The sequence below is a fragment of the Nicotiana tabacum genome, chromosome 4, assembly GCF_000715075.1.
Source record: "Nicotiana tabacum cultivar K326 chromosome 4, ASM71507v2, whole genome shotgun sequence".
Lineage (NCBI taxonomy): Eukaryota > Viridiplantae > Streptophyta > Magnoliopsida > Solanales > Solanaceae > Nicotiana > Nicotiana tabacum.
In genome coordinates, this window is record NC_134083.1 from 13,888,033 (window position 1) to 13,905,223 (window position 17,191).

Genomic DNA, 17,191 nt, shown 5'->3' on the forward strand with positions numbered 1-17,191 from the left:
ATCTCCATAAATTGAAAGAAAAAATATTAATAATTCTCTTATTACACATTATTTGTTCTATCTATATATGCTTCTAAATTACTTTACATATTTGCGGCCAAATATACAGAGAACTACCTAAAACTACCATGTATTTTTATTTAGATATTTCAAATTAAGTATTATCTATTAAACACCTAAATTACTTTTAAAACATATTAAGTATTATCCTTAAAATTTAAAATAGGGGTAGTTGGAGTCTGACATGGTCATGGGCGGCCTCATTTGTCCAAGTACTATATTTGCAATTTTTCTTTTCCAAATCATAAGCACTGCCCATCATTTTCTATCGGAGCGTTGAACCACGTATCTCTTACAAAAATGAAACTTCTTAGTTCTTAGGTCAAAACTCAAAATTCATCTTTTTTTAATAATCTTTAAATACTTTTACTTATAAAAGAGATGCAACTTTTAGTATTACGTTTTTATGAAATTTCTAACAAAAACATTAATGTTTGAATTCACACAATACAATTTGTTTCTTGGCTTCTTTCAAATTACCCTCCGTTCTAGGAAAGTGATAGGCAGGCTACAACTTGTAGCCTCCCTTGGACCATTTCTTTTAGGCTCGTTCTTGCCAGATTTGCTTGCATCAGTCTCTATTTTGGAAACTAGCTAGGAAAATAGGAGAACCTAGGAGGAGGAAAAATGGAAAATGTATTATTTTCATTCCTTTGTTTGATTTCGATGGAAAACAAGGAAAGAAAATTAATATTTGACTTTTCTTTCTCATGAAATCAGATTAGATTCAAGAAGAAAATAAATTTTGTTTCTATAATTTCCTTTTCTATTTTCCAGCAAGAAATACTAGAAAAACTTTAGATCATATTATTCATCGCACAGGTAATCTCCATGTATAGCCAGGCAATTATATCTTAATCTGGTTGATAAAACTCCTGATATACTTCTGCCTTTGCAAGACTAAAATTAGACAAAAGCTCTAATAGTAATTTAAATTGGCATTTAACAGTATCAGCTCTTGTTTCTCCTAAGTCCTAACCATTAGATCAAGGGACCAAAGCTGGTACAAGACAGGAAAGCCAGTAATAAAATTCAAATGCATTTACGAAATTTGCAAAGGCAACTGTTGATGAGGGATAATGCCAATAAAATTCAAATGCTTTTACGACATTTGCAAAGGCAACTGTTGATGAGGGATAATGCCGGCATTATACATCTATCTAACAAAGGCATTTCCATCCATTCAACATACTCAAACAACAGTACATATAGCCCACGAGCATGATTTTGTCTCCCCCTTAATTGTCATTAACCAAATTAGCAGAATAAGGTAATTATCAAATGACGAAATCAACTGCTAATACAGTTAGAACTAAAACATACTTCATACTGTGCAACAAAATATCAAATCCTGCTTTAACCTAACAAATTGACATTAGAGGTAGGTAGCTACACTGCCTCCAAGTCTAAGCGCATCTTCGTCCTGTCACAAACAACTAGTCTGCACCGAAACTTCCTTGATTTTCATGGTTTCCAGCCTTGAATAATGTTTAACACTCTGAGTTTAAGCACTGCCTCCATATTCCTAATCTCTGCGACATCTTCTTTTATCAATTTTGCTGCACTGGATTCCCCCCTGCTGCTGCTAACTCTTCTAACTCTTGCAATGCTGCCAGAGCAATTGCTGGCGATTCAGCATTTAAGCATGGCTTCAGCGCATTCGCTGCTTCCTTGATTCTTGATTGCTGCCAATGTTTTCAAAATGGATTATATCAACACAATGGTACAAGAGTGGATTAAATTAAAATACTACTTGTCTGACAGAGACTTACCATGTGTTCAAGTTTCCCCTTTAGTTCTTCATAGGCCACCACCAACTTGGGGTCCGAAACTGCAGGGGATGTCACATTCTAGGAAACAGGATATTTGCACAGATTAAATTGGGAATAATTCAAATATGTGAAAATAGTTGCAAAAAACTCCAATGCGTCAGATCTATCATTGCCATTTTCCATCCCAAGCCAAAGAAAGAATAACAAAGTTGAAAGAAAACCTTTCATATACAGAGGCAATTTCCTATTGGTTCAAGACCACTCTCTCAAACAGAGATAAATATTCCTTTTTTTTCATTGGTAAGCATCATCATATCTTCTGTGTTAATTTATTTATCTATCTACCCAATTTTATTTTTTTTGCCAAGTATAAATCATCACTATATCTCATAGATTCCAAATCAACAAATATTCTTTTTATCAGTAACCAAACCAACAAAATATTCTTTTTATCAGTAACCAAATCAACAAATATATGTTCTGCTCATTTTGTATGAAGTATAGAATTCATGCCGTCCTCCAATCCTCACCCTAACATATTCAAATAAAAAATCTTGTTTCATTTCAGCAAGAAACACTACAGTTTGCCAATGTTTTTAGGCAAAGTTAAAGCAGAGATCGAGAGGTCATCTTCTCTTCCCCAGGAAAACAAATACACACATGTTTGCCACTTAAGCTTTCACATGTACAAAACTGGGAACACCGGAATAAAACGCCAGAGAGACAATGAGTTTCAACAGTTTCAAATATGAAATAAACAAAAGTTACACGACAGAAAATGTTGTTGGCAGCAAAGGTAAAGAATGCGCTGGCCGCTGGAGGCTTAAAACCAAAAGACAAGTTAGGAAATTCAGTTATCCAGAGACCAACTTCCACATATACGGAGTAATATACTTCTTCGCTTCAGTTAATTTCAATTTATTTAATTGCCAAATTAGAGGAAATTTCCTTTGAAGCATTCAAGTAATCTATAAGTTAGTTCTTTATAATCAATTGTCACCTATCTCTACTTTTCACCCAAGCTAATTGTTTCTTCCTCATTCTCGTGCTCTTCTAATAACCAAGAAGCCGTGATCGAGCCAATACTAAGCAACAGTGAAAATGAAAATACACGACAGTGAATTTTACATATAGCTGTTAGAACTTTTTTTTAAGGAAAAAAGGTGTTACCCAACTTTATTTCTATTTCTCATCCAGAATGGATACTCGATAGCTCTATTTTGAAGATCATCAATTAGTTACTAATTATATCGTGAGATATTATTTCCACTAAAAGTTAGGTGACTGTACTCCTCCTCTAGGGAGCGTCACATATTAAATTTGTACAGTTTTTGCCTTCCTCATTCTCTTTAATTGTACTTATATACTAATCACAACCTATATCCAAAAAATAGACGATGCATGATTACCTTTCCATTTTTGGTTCATTTATTGTTTCTACTAATCAAGCTAAACAAAACATGATCCAGGGAAAAAGAATTCAACACTTCTTTTACTTCCCATAATTTCCTCACTCTCACAAACTGTATTCATGTACTAATTACCACCTATATATGTTTTAAAAAATGGGCAATAATTAATATCTTTTCTTTTATAAGGGATAATAAATAATATTTTGGATCTTTTACCTTAATCTATAGTAAAAAGGAGAATCATAATATGGCTAAGAAAGGAAAGAAAAAACTAAACTAACATCCCTAGTATTATTATGCAACCACAAAACTTCCCATATTTTTATGCAAAAAAGCACAAATACCAAAAGATAACCCCGTGTACTATGGAGATCCTACACAAATATTAGCTTGAACAATATTTCCAATTGCGTTAGGTGTTTAGTTTTGAAAAGCATGAGGTATACCCGTAATTAAATATATTACAATATAATTACTAAAAACAAATTAAAATTACAAATAAAGAGTTTATATGTATTTAAGTTTATCAAATTTAAGAAGATAAAATATAGGGATAACATCATTATATTTGTGTACAATTTTCAATGTCTAAGGGATATAAGTGTAAGATTTTAAAATAAAGGGGTGTAGTATATGTAATTGAGTCACATCATAGAGGAGTTTAGTGCAATTTACCCTATAAATATAGCCTATAGCAAATGTTTTAGCACCTTTATTCTCCGAATAATAATGAACCAAAAGACCAACAAATAGGTGCTAAAACATTTGCTATAGGCTATATTTATAGTGTAATGAACCAAGAGACCAACAAATATCACCATTCGTGGTTCCTTCCCTGCTGGTTTACAGCGCAGGTTGGGTGCAATCACCACCAAGGCACTAACGCATAATGAGATATTACGGGTCTATTTGAAAAGCCATCAGGTAATTGGAATTGATGTAATTACTAATTACACAACTGTGTAATTACTTGTCACAGTGTAATTGTAATTACAAGTTTCTTGTTTGGTTGCATAAGTGTAATTACAAAGTTCGATTAAATTTTAAATGAAGTAATTATCAAAATTTAAAAGTTAATATTCCCTCTATTCAAGTTTATGTGAACTTATTTCCTTTTTGGTCCGTTCCAAAAAGAATGACCTCTTTCTAAATTTGAAAACAATTTTGCTTAAACTTACAATTTTACCCCTTAATGAGAAGACGCAAATACTCTGGCCCCTTTTTGACTTGTTTAGGACCACAAATTTCAAAAGTCTTTCATTTTTTCTTAAACTACGTGATCAGTCAAGCATGTTCACATAAATTGGTAAATTGGAACAGAGGGAGTATAATAAATATAGCCTATAATTTATAAGTATTATATTTGGTATTTAATATATATTTTCTCCGTGAATATACATTAATTAACAATCATATATTTATAACAAATATTGTAAACATATATATATATTCCAAATTAATAATATTTAATTTAGATACTTAACAACAACAACAACAACAACCACCCACTAAAATCCCACTAATGGGGTCTGGGGAGGGTAATGTGTACGCACATTTTACCCTTACCCCTAGCCCGAAGGAGTAGAGAGATGTTTCCGAAAGACCCTCGGCTCAAAAAGACAAAAAGGAGACAATATTAGTATCACAACAGCAATCATAAGAAAAATAGGAACATTATAAAATCCAGAAGAAAGATGCAAAGCAAAGGGAGACAATATTAGTATCACCACAACAATCATAAGAAAAATAGGAACACCGTGAAATCTAGAAGAAAGATGCTTACAAAAACTAAAAACATATGTTCCATAAGAACATCATGGAATTCATGTTTGATAAAATAAATTAATATTTATAAATATAATGTCATAACATTATTCAAATATTTGATAAAATTAATCTATCAATTCTAACTAAAAAATGAAGAACATGCAATGTGAGCCAATACTACTAAAATAAGTAAATTGGAACGATGAATATAACACAATTTCAAAATCCCACCAAAACAATAGCTTACCTTATGTCAAATTCTAACGTAATAATAGTAAGTTCCAAAGCTTAAGATTAGGAAACATAATAAGTTTATAACCACATTCAACAACGAAATTTCACTTTAATTGCATCATTCATTATATTCCAAGTTTGTTATTGACTCATTATTTCTAATATTAGGAGGTGTAGCTTCAAAAAATAAAATAATAAAATAAATAAAAAATAAAATATAGGCAATTACATGAAATCACAAGAAGTAAAGGTAGAGAAATAAAAGATAAATAATGTACAAGGAAAAATATATTTTAAAATTTCAAAAGAATTTAAATGTAAAAATAAATTTAAAAAGTAAAATAATAGAAATAAAAAGTTATAAAGAAAATAAATTAAAATAAAAACAGAAAAGGAAAGAAACTAAAATGCAATACCACCAATTCTTACCTCCCATGAGAATTAGAGAGTGTAATTACACCCAATTCTATGATGACCAAGTAATTACTTGGCCAAACAAACATGCCAAACTGTGCAATTACACTCAATTACACCCAACTCCATTTCCATGGTGGCTTTCCAAACAGGCTCTAAATAAAGCAAGTAAATACCATAGTAGTAGTTATACCTTTCTAGGTCGACCCAGAGGTTTTCCAGAAAGCTTCCTGGGTCTCTTAACAGTAGGAGCAGCGGCTGCAGCGCCGTAAGATTTTGGAGGCCGTCCACGTCGCTTTCCGAGGGGAGGCAGAGCCCCATTATTTGTGACACCGCCACCACCAACAGCATTAGGCAAGTTTTCCGTATCAAAAGCAGCAGCAATAGGCACATCTGTAACACCCACAGTAGCAGCAGGAGGTCCACTAGACCTTGGTGGCCGTCCCCTTCGTTTAGGTGTTGTTATGGCTCCCGGGACACCACCAGCTGGAACATTGGTCACATTGGCACCAACAGAAGGAATATTTGCGACATTGGCACCGCCATTGGCAGCAGCAACAGCCGCATTCTTCCTGGGCCGACCTCGTCGTCCAGGAACAGAATTTTTCCTGGGCCGACCTCGTCGTCCAGAACCCATAGCTGATCCAGGAGCAGCATTAACTGTCACACTCTTAGGAGGACGACCAGGTCTCCTCTTACTACCACCGCTCTGGTCCGGTAATTTGGGTTCCACCGGTTTAACCACAGTGGAACCATCCTTACGGGGACGACCTGGTCGTCTCTTTGCCGTACTCTCTTCAGCTCCCGGTGCCGGAGCCAGCCCAACAGCAGGATTCTGAACTCCAACAGGCCCATCAGCTAGCCCAAGAGAAACAAACACGGATTCAGCGCCAAGGCCAGCATAATTATGGCCTTCAGGAGTAGCATAGGCCTGCGTCTGTGGCTGGGTCTGGAACTGTTGCTGAGGTTGGAGTAATGGGTCGGGCTGGAACTGTTGTTGAGGTAAGTACTGGGGCTGTTGTTGGATGAGTTGGAATTGAGGTTGAAACTGGGCTGCTTGCTGCTGTTGGGCTTGAAGTTGGGCTTGAAGCTGGGCTTGAAGCTGAGCTTGGAATTGGTCTTGAAATTGGACTTGAGCTTGGACTTGAGGCTGAGCATGAGGTTGGGCCTCAGGCTTGAGCTTAGGAGGACGACCAGGTTTCCTTTTAGAAAGAGAAGAAACATCAGTACCAACACCGTTGGAATCGGCGTCGGCGGAAGGAGGCGGAGGAGCAGATCCAGGTGGTCCGGCGAGCATGTAAGAGTGTTTGACCATAGCAAGGTAACCACTGTTCTTCAAACGCTTAAGATGGTGAGTCAACAGGGCCGAGTGATTCGGTGGAAGATTTGTGTAGACTCGGTCTATGTACTTAGCTATGGCTATCCTGCTTGACCCATCCCTCTCCTTTAACGCCGTTATCGCCGCCGTTATCATCTGTCACAGTTGAAAAAATAAATCAATCCTTTAGTCAAAAAAGAAAGAAAAAAAAAACAAACTCGCAAAATTTCTTCGTATCGTACCTCAGCATAAGGCGGGTGGGTAGGCGAAAAGGAAGGGGCAGGGGGAGGGGGTTGAGGAGGGGTAGGGGTAGGAGCATGGTTTACAACTTGAGCTGAGTTAAACGTCGGTGATTCGGTGGTCGTCGGTAGATCCATGGATGGGTCCATCAGGGCATGTATGTAATTTACAAATAAGCTTTGTGAAGATACAGAAATGGTGAAATTCAGAGGAGAAATCCAAGAAAAGAAAGTGGGTGTATAGTATAGAGAGAGAAAATAAAGAAAAATAAAAGGATTAGATGGGTATTTGGGGAAGGAAGAGATTTGGATTGGACCGTTGGAGGCGCGGATGCGTACAATCACAGCCAAAAAACCTAAGGGGGTAAGATCGGATTTAAGATGACAATTTTTGCGGATTTAAGTTTTTAATAAAGCAATTGTGTGACCTGTGTCCTTATCTGCCCCCCTTTTTAAATTATGTTTGCATCTGTTACTTTCTGTATTTTCGTTTTCACCCCTCCTGACTTTTTATTGCCTTTTTGGACCACTAACTCAAATTTTCTCTTTATTTTCTTTCAAATAGTAATGACTTAAATTTGAATCTACTTTTTTTCTTTTACTGACGGAATTTCAAAAAGTTTCTAAAAAAAGAAATGCGTAGGCAAGTGGACTGTCCTGAAGGAAAATGAATGTAGGCTTTCGAGTTATGACTGTAATGACAACATTTATTAATGTGCTTCTCTTGGATTGCGAAAATGTATTAGTACCATCTAATCAAAGTTAGCTGGAGTAATTCTTTTAACTTAAATATATTTATAGTAAAACTTTGACTTTAACACCCTAATGGTGTTGGTAGGAGCCAAAAAAAGGAGGGTGTTAGGAGGAGGACGAAGAAGAGGAATAAAGAGAGAAAAGAAGAAGAAAGAAAGGATGACGAGAAAAGGATAGAAATGATGGAGAATTATAAGATCCACAAGTTGCACTTGTACTATATATTATTTGGAAAACAATTCTTTAAGTATGTGTTTGGATAAAATTTGAATTTATAGTTGAAAAAGTCTATAGAAGTTGATTGTATTTGGAAATTGTTGCATTTTGACAAAATAATTATGATCTTTGATTGTAAGTGAAAGTTAAATGTTTTCAGAAAAAAATTCACTTGAAAATTGAAACGAACCTCTAAGCGATTTCAACTAGAAATATTTACTATTTCAATTGAAGTTCAAATTATGTCTTAAACTTGTCAAACAAATTTCAAGTTGCAAAAAGCGTAAACGGGGTCTACATAGTTCAAAAAGTAGTTACTCCTTTTTTTTTATGTAGATTTTCTTTTAACATAAAATTAAAGAATCATGTTTGCATTAACACTTTAACATAACATGCAAAAAAAAAAAAAAAAAATGTGTGTTGAATCCAATCATTCTTTTAAACGACGGGATATAGAGGAGGGCCAAAGGTGAGACAAATGCGAAGCTGTGATTGTTCCAAGTTCCAACATTTGCCAACTCTATTGGCCTTTTCTTATTTTTCATAATATCACATCTCTCGATTGATGTATCAAAATTCTATCTTAAACAATGTACTATTTTGTTTAAAGCTCACATTTTCCGTGGGAAGGAAGATGAAGAAAATGCTTTACCGGGAACGGTAACTATCTGAGAAGACACATTTAAGACTTGCTTTCAAATATATATTACAAAAACTAGGAGTAGTTGTTATATTTGTATAGTTCTTATTCTGGAATTATTTTGCAAGCAAATGAAAATATTTATTTGTTATCTTTGTTTAAAAAATATTTTTCTTAATAAAAAGGACCCGGAGCTATTTTCATTTGTTTGCAAATGATGTCATTGCGCAAGGGACAACTCTGTGATCACAAAATTGCAATTCAAATCACAAGGTTTATAAATCCAATTTGTTTCCCACCTCTTAATTAGTTAACATGTCTATCTCCATTATCATTGTATATGGATACTACTATAAGAAGATTACATCATATTATAGAGACTATTTATTTAAGAAAATAAATAAAAATAAGTTGAAGAATAATTTAAGTTTGTAAAGACTGATATACCCCAGAACAATATAAGTTACTACTAGTAAATATTATGCCAAAAGTATCAAAAGGTACCATAATGGAGCTATCACGTGGCCAAGAAATCGAAGTAGAATATTACTATATAGTCTCATTTTGTAGAAACTTTTAAAATCTCAACCCTTATCTAACGGCAAGCAAGTGTATTCTAGTCTCAAGTTGGTCGTGTTTGGGGATAAATTTAATTTACCTTATGATATCAACTTTTGTACATACTTGAGTCAGTTTATTAAGTTTCAATAAAGTTAAAGGCGGAATACCTAAAATAAAAAATTTAAATTTGGCACGAATTATTAGTTACAAATTCTAAACTATTCGTGGTCTTAATTACCTCCCTCAATTTGATCTTTTGAGAGTCATTACCCCTTGGACGCTGATGTGACAAATAGTGTGGGTGTACTCTCTTTTAAGCGAGTGGGAGTGAATAAAAATTGAAAAATAAGCTTTCAAATAAATTATTTTTTAACTTTTAATTGTCATATAGTCATATATAATGATTTATTTGTTACAACTATTTATTTCTTTTTGCTTCATCTTAATATACAATGTGGACTTTACTCTAACTTTTATTATTTTTTATTTCTTCTAAGATATAATGTCTATTTGTTCCAACTGCATATTTTTTTTTTTTGTTTTTGGCCGAATTTGTAAAATATTTGGTAGGAACTCCCATCATTTTAGCCAAATAAAAAACTTTTAGCAAAGATAATATCTTGTTAGCAAAAGTACTTTTGGGGAGAAACAGTTTATGTTTGACTAATTAATTTAAAAAGCACTTCTGAGCAGCAATTATATTTGGTCAAACTTTTAAAAACTACTTCTAAGTATATTTTTTTCAAAAATATTTTTGAAGACAAGCTAATTTTTCTGCTTCTTCTAAACTGCTTCTGCTTCTTCTCAAAAATAATTTTTTTTTTTCAAAAGTTTGGCCAAATATTTTAACTTTGAAAAAAAAAATTATAAAAAAAAAAGTACTTCTAGGATTGAATAAGCTTGCTCGGCTACGAGTCAAAGTTTTTTGTGTGTGGCGGGAGGAGAGTTATTACCCTTTTAACAGTTGCAGGGTTTAACGGTCATGATAACTTACTTTAAAGTTTAAACACGCAGCCTATAATAAATGCAAATGATACAATTGGACAAAGTGTACAAAGTTTTACGGAGAAAGTCGAGGAAAAGACCAAAACAATATATCTTCTTTAACTTTAAAATCAACGTATACATATTCTTTCACATAAACATTAATAGTATATTTACTTTAATAAAGTGGTACATTTTTAATCATAACACTGAAAAAAATAAAAACATACATTATCTTTGACTTTAGACTCAAAATCATATATATTCTTCTACATGGAAGCACTAATAGTCCATTTACTTTAACAAAGTGGTACACTTTTAGTCATAACACTAAACACATTTTATTTTTTAACAGAAATCTAAGATCTGACAAAATATTTGTTCCCTTTATTTTCTTGTTTACCGAAAGAAATAAAGATGACAGATTTATCTAAATAACAAATAATAATTATACATAGAATTTATTTATTATTTATCTATTTACTATACGTAAAATATATATTTTACTAAGAAATGTTAAACACCGTTAATTTTTATTTGCAATGATTTTTATCTAGATAACCTCAAATGGTATCTAGATTTTTTATTATATACATAATATTTATTATACGTTGACATAAAATAAATATACGTAAAATCATTGCTGAGAATAAAATAAGTTTTATTACTAAAATAAATATGCGTAATATATATTTATTAGATTTTTTTATTTTATGGGAGTAAGCGTATAGTAAATATACATAAAATAAAAATAAATATTATGTTTACTATACGCTGACTCCCATAAAATAAAAAAATCTAATAAATATATATTACGTATATTTATTTTAGTAATAAAATTTATTTTACTCTGAGCAATGATTTTACGTATATCTATTTTATGTCAACGTATAGTAAATATTATGTATATAATAAAAAAATCTAGATACCATTTGAGGTTATCTAGATAAAAATTATTGCAAATAAAAATTAATGGTGTTTAACATTTCTTAGTAAAATGTATATTTTACGTATAGTAAATAGATAAATAGTTTATAAATTCTATGTATATTTACTATTTGCTACTTAGATAAATCTGTCATCTTTATTTCTTTCGGTAAACAAGAAAATAAAGGGAACGAATATTTTGTCAGATCTTATATTTTTGTTAAAAAATAAAATGTGTTTAGTGTTATGACTAAAAGTGCACCACTTTGTTAAAGTAAATGGACTATTAATGCTCCATGTGGAAGAATATGTGTGACTTTGAGTCTAAAGCCAAAGATAATGTATATTTTTGGGCTTTTTTCAGTGTTATGACTAAAAGTGCACCACTTTGTTAAAGTAAATGTATTATTAGTGCTCCATGAGAAAGTCCATAGTTACATTGAACTCATTCCAAAATTTTTGGGTTTGTGAATTCATTCCAAAAACATTATCCCACAACATTAATTTGTCAGAAAATTAATTTGACAAGTAGTAAATCAATTAATCAAATGCGGCTCATTTTATAACTAAATGAAATTGATCATATATGAATTAAGTATGATTTGTTAACTGTAGTTTTTTGGGATAATTAATATCTGGATGACACCAAACTGAAGAATCTAATTAACAGACATGAACTAGGCTACAGACCTGCTCCATCTTTTGACCCACGGGCCACGGCCACCCTCCTCCACCGTCAACTGCTGCCGGAAAATCAAGAATGGCACCAAAATCCGAAACCCACTCCTCACCAACCACCGCGGGAACCCAATTTTCTGATCCATCCAATGACTATTCAATCGACCCACTTTTCCACATCCTTCGTATCCTCCCATTCTCCTTCCTCCGCCCGCCAAAGCTCCGCCTAAAAATCCCAACCGTCACCCTTCCCTCCGCCATGGCAGTTTATGGCCTGATCCTTTTAACCTACTTCATGGTCGTCTCCGGCATCGTTTACGACGTCATTGTTGAACCCCCTGGAATTGGATCAACACAAGACCGGTTCACTGGTGCTGTTAAACCGGTGGTTTTTTTACCCGGTCGAGTTAATGGTCAGTATATTATTGAAGGATTGTCGTCTGGGTTCATGTTTGTACTTGGTGGTGTTGGGATTGTGATGTTGGATTTGGCAACTGATAAGAACAGAGATAAGAGTGTTAAGGTTTCGTTTGCTTCAGCTGGGGTTGTGTTTGTTGTCAATTGTCATGGCTTATGTTATGAGTATGCTCTTTATCCGTATCAAGATCCCAGCTTATCTTCGCTGAAAGTGTAAGCCTTTTTCTTTGTTTTGATAATCAGTAATGGTTTTAGTTTGTGACTCTCTAAAGTTTAAAGAGCTACACAGTACACATCTGATACTGTGGTAGAAGAGGAGTATGCTTAAGTTGATTTGGCTATTTTTGGCTTTTGATAGATTTGGTTAATGAAATGTATGCAATCTTGGATCCAAAAAAAAAAAAAAAACTAGGCTGCAGACACATTCGAAGCCCTCACACGACATAAAATTAATAAAAATATAATTAGAGTCCATTGTTTTCTTTAGGAAAACATATTCCTCGAACTCAACGTATGCGATAAAATAATTAATCTATATATATATATATATATATATATATATATGTTTATCTATATTATTATAAAATCACGAATGTTATAACATTATATATTGAACAACGAAAATATCCTCAAAATATTACTCGACTTTTATACCCTTTGAAAGCTAAATTAATTTTAAAAGGAATCACCCCTAAAGGATGAAATCGTAATATTAGTGGTCGATGTAATACTAATTGCACTTGGACAATAACTTCGAATAAAGAATCTGCATGTCCTAATTCTAATTTATTAGAAGAAAAAGCACAAGAAGAAATAAAAACCTAATCAGTCAAAATTATGTCCTACAAATCACTTGAAGTGGCATAAAATTAAATTAACATACACCAAGATACTGTTCACAAAGAAATAGGCGATATATGACAAAGACACAAAGTTGCACATCTCTGTGCACAAAAAAATAATATCTAATTTAACTAAATCGATAATCTTTGTGAATTCAACCGGTGTGGATTCAATTTAAATTCAAGTACTATATACCGCAATAATATTGATTTTTAGTATTTAAATTGTTGAACTTTATCCATTTAAATTACAATGTAATATATTTAATTTATTACTCGTATTAATGTTTGATTGAAGATTTACGTGCAACGCATGTATATAGAGACTAGTACTATATTAAAAGCACGAAGGCCCTTAGCGAAATGTCGTTCGCCTTTTTTACCCTTCAAAATTAAAGTTTACACTAGACAAAATAGTTATTCAATTATTTTCTTAATATTTAGGAATATTTCATTTAATTAATTTTCTACTATTTAGGAATAGTCATTTAATTAACTTTCTAATATCTAGGACTTTAAAATTAACTAAAATTTGACTTATTAGTAAATTTTTTCCTTATTTTAATTATGTAGATTAATCCCACCAAAACTTTTTTGTCTTATAAACGTGTGTAGTTAACATTATGACTTAAGGTAGTAGTCACTTTTTTTATTTTGACATTTTACTTAAACGAGTAATTAATTAAGTTGACCTTATACCATTCAAACAATTTCTTTGTAAAATTTTCACCTTTATTCAACGTATATAGACATTAATAAATTTTCACCTTTATTCAACGTATATGAGCATTTGATAAGGATTTCAATGTTAGTTTAATATTGATTTATCTCCTTTATTAATTATTATATATTTTTAGATACAAATTTTGTTCACGATATTTAATTATTTATTTAATATTAAATTTTTTAAATCAACTAAAGTTTTAGTTATTAAATAACTCTTTATTTGAATTAGATAAAAAATTCTAATATTTTAAATTTTGAATCAATTAAGATTTTACTTTAAATAAATTATTTACTTTTTTGAAGTTTGTACCATAATTATAATACATTCCATGTTAAATGTTTTAGTATTTAGGATTTTAAAATTAATTAAAATTTTATTTTTTAAATTTTTTTATATAAAATTTAAAGCTACACTCAATAATTTTTGACTTGCAAACATCATCTATAAATGTATAGAATTTACTCAATAATTGTAAAATAACATATAATCAATAAATATTTTTTTATTGACGTCTGCAAACTTGAAATAATAAGGATGAAATAATAAAAGATGAAATATATTCTAAATGAGTTATTGTTAATTATTTTTCTTTTTCTTTTTACAAATATTCTAACAACTCCGTATATTTTTACATATTAGTTTATTATTATAAATTATTGACTCAAAAATAGTCATTTTAAAACTTAAATTTTCACTTATTAAATTTTATAAGAATTACAGGCCAACTCCTCGTGATAAAAGTAATTATTTTACTTGTTTGTTCGTTATTAAGACATAAAAATAAAAATAAAAATCATAATATATTCTTATAAAACTTAAGTACTTTCATTGGGTTGGATTTGGGATCAACATATAACTTTTAGAAAATTATATATTTTATTTTTATTAGAACTCAAAGATACTGTTTAATATAATACTTATGTTAGTTTTTGAAAACTATTTACTTATTGATGTGGGGAACAAGTGCAACGCGTGTACCCTAAGAAAATTATTATTATAAAAGCACGAATGTTAAGCGCTAAATCTCGAACGACAAAAATATCCTCGAAATATTGATTGACTTTTATGCCCCTAAAATCTAAAATTTGTTTTTCAGAAAAGATAAGGTATTGGATAGAATAGTAATATTAACCTCATCAACTATGTCGAATTCTGATTCAACTAAAATTCTGCCTCCCTAAATTCTGGTCAACTGGCCATGAATTTGAAATCGTTTCCAATTCAAATTGACAATTGTTTTCATTTCAATTAACCCAAAAACTTAGAATTGTCCTTTTTCTTTTATAAATCAAAGTTTTATCTGGATTACACAAGGAAAATAATAATAATGTTGTAATAAAAAATTATAAACGTCGTTGGTATTTTATTTTGAGAAGATAAATAAAGAAATTAAGTTATATAAGCCATAAAAAGCTACGAAAAGCATATATAATAGCCACCAAATGTGTTTTATAATTACTCGGCTACTAAATAGTTATTTTTTTTAATATTATTATTATATAATTCTTTTCGAAGGTTAAGCAAACTTGGTTTTGTAATCCCTACCTTCGTCTCTATTTTATACGGTATTTGACAACGAAAATCGGACTACAAGCTAATACATACTTTTAGTATTTTATTAACTCGAATACATATCTTATTTATAAGTGGATGTCATAAAGTTAAAGATATTTAGTCATGCATCAAGCTAAGTCAATAAATCTTTAATTACATCTCCTTGATAAGTAATTGGGTAAAAATTATATCGGAAAGTCAACTTTATTTTGAATTTTTATAAATAACCAAATATACAAATTCTAACTAATATTTATACCTAATGTACTACATGAAAAGGTAAAAATTGCAAATTGTTATAGCATCCTCAAGAACTATGTTTCAATTGTTGGATATCGTCTTAACCTGCAAAGGTAATATAATTAGTTAAGTACTTTAGATAGTATTTGTTCTTATAGCATAATAACAAATAGATCATCTTGGTTAAGACGAACATCCAATCGTTGGAATTCAAGTTTTATGTTAATGTAATAACATTGATATTCAAAGCAATTCTTTTCTCTTTATTAGTATATCATAAAAATAATTGACTGAAGATTTACGTGCAACGCATGTGTAACGACCCGACCGGTCGTTTTGAGTATCACAGCCCTGTTTTCCCATTTTCTACTCAATTTGGGATTTACACTTATTGTGTGACTTGTCGGGGTAATTGGTTCGGGTCTGGTGAGATTTTTGGAATGAATTGGAACACTTAGTTCCAAAGTTTAAAGCTTAAGTTAAAATAGTGACCAGATGTCGACTTATGTCTAAACGACCCCGAAATGGAGTTTTGATGATTCCAATAGCTCCATATGGTGATTTTGGACTTGGGAGCATGTCCGAAAAATTATTTGGAGGTACGTAGTAGAATTTGGCTTGAAATGCCGAAAGTTGAATTTTTGGGAAGTTTGACCGGAGGTTGACTTTTTGATATCGGGGTCGGAATTCGATTCTGGAAATTGTAATAGGTCCGTAATGTGAAATGTGACTTGTGTGCAAAATTTGAAGTTATTCCGGATTGATTTGATGTGTTTCGGTACAAGATATAGAATTTGAAAGTTCAAAGTTCATAGATTTTGATTTGAAATGCGATTCATCGTTTTGATGTTAGTTGATATGATTTGAGGCCTCGAGTAGGTCCGTGTTATGCTATGAAACTTGTTGGTATGTTAGGACGGGGTCCCGAGGAGCTCGGGTGAGTTTCGGATGGTTAACGGATCAAATTCAGACTTAAGGAAATGCTGGAACTGCTGCCTACTGGTGTGATCGCACCTGCGAAGCTTTTGATCGCAGGTGTGAAGCCGCATGTGCGCGCAACCAGTCGCAGAAGTGTCTAAGAGTGGAACTGGGCAGTGCTCGCAGATGCGAAGAATTGCCCGCATCTGCGAGGCCGCATCTGCAAAGGGAATGCGCATCTGCGAGCCCGCAGATGCGAGATTTTAGAAGGTCGGTTGTTTCCGCAGGTGCGCATTTTCGTCCGCAAAAGCGGATGTGCAGGTGCGAGCCCAGGCACCGCAGGTGCGGAAATACCTGGGCAGTATTAAAAATGTGGGTTCCGAGATTTTTTCTCATTTTGGACATTTTGGAGCTCGGTTTGGGCGATCTTGGAGAGGAATTTTTTCACACATCTTGAGGTAAGTGTTCTTGACTCCCTTGTGATTATATTTCATGAATTAATCTTCATTTTTGGTGTA

At 32.2% G+C, this 17,191-nt stretch overlaps 1 protein-coding gene and 1 pseudogene across 1 annotated transcript; one reads left to right on the forward strand and one right to left on the reverse strand.

The window, feature by feature from the left end:
* Nucleotides 1-1,145: 1,145 nt before the first annotated feature.
* LOC107794768 (translation initiation factor IF-2-like) lies at nt 1,146-7,426 on the reverse strand. The gene is given in 4 exon segments (NM_001325591.1): nt 1,146-1,745; nt 1,833-1,910; nt 5,853-7,133; nt 7,220-7,426. Coding segments are annotated over 4 exon segments (1,641 nt in total). The 5' UTR covers nt 7,367-7,426; the 3' UTR covers nt 1,146-1,610.
* Nucleotides 7,427-11,916: 4,490 nt separating this feature from the next.
* Nucleotides 11,917-12,734, forward strand: LOC107794769 (uncharacterized; annotated as a pseudogene).
* The last annotated feature ends 4,457 nt before the right edge of the window (nt 12,735-17,191 follow it).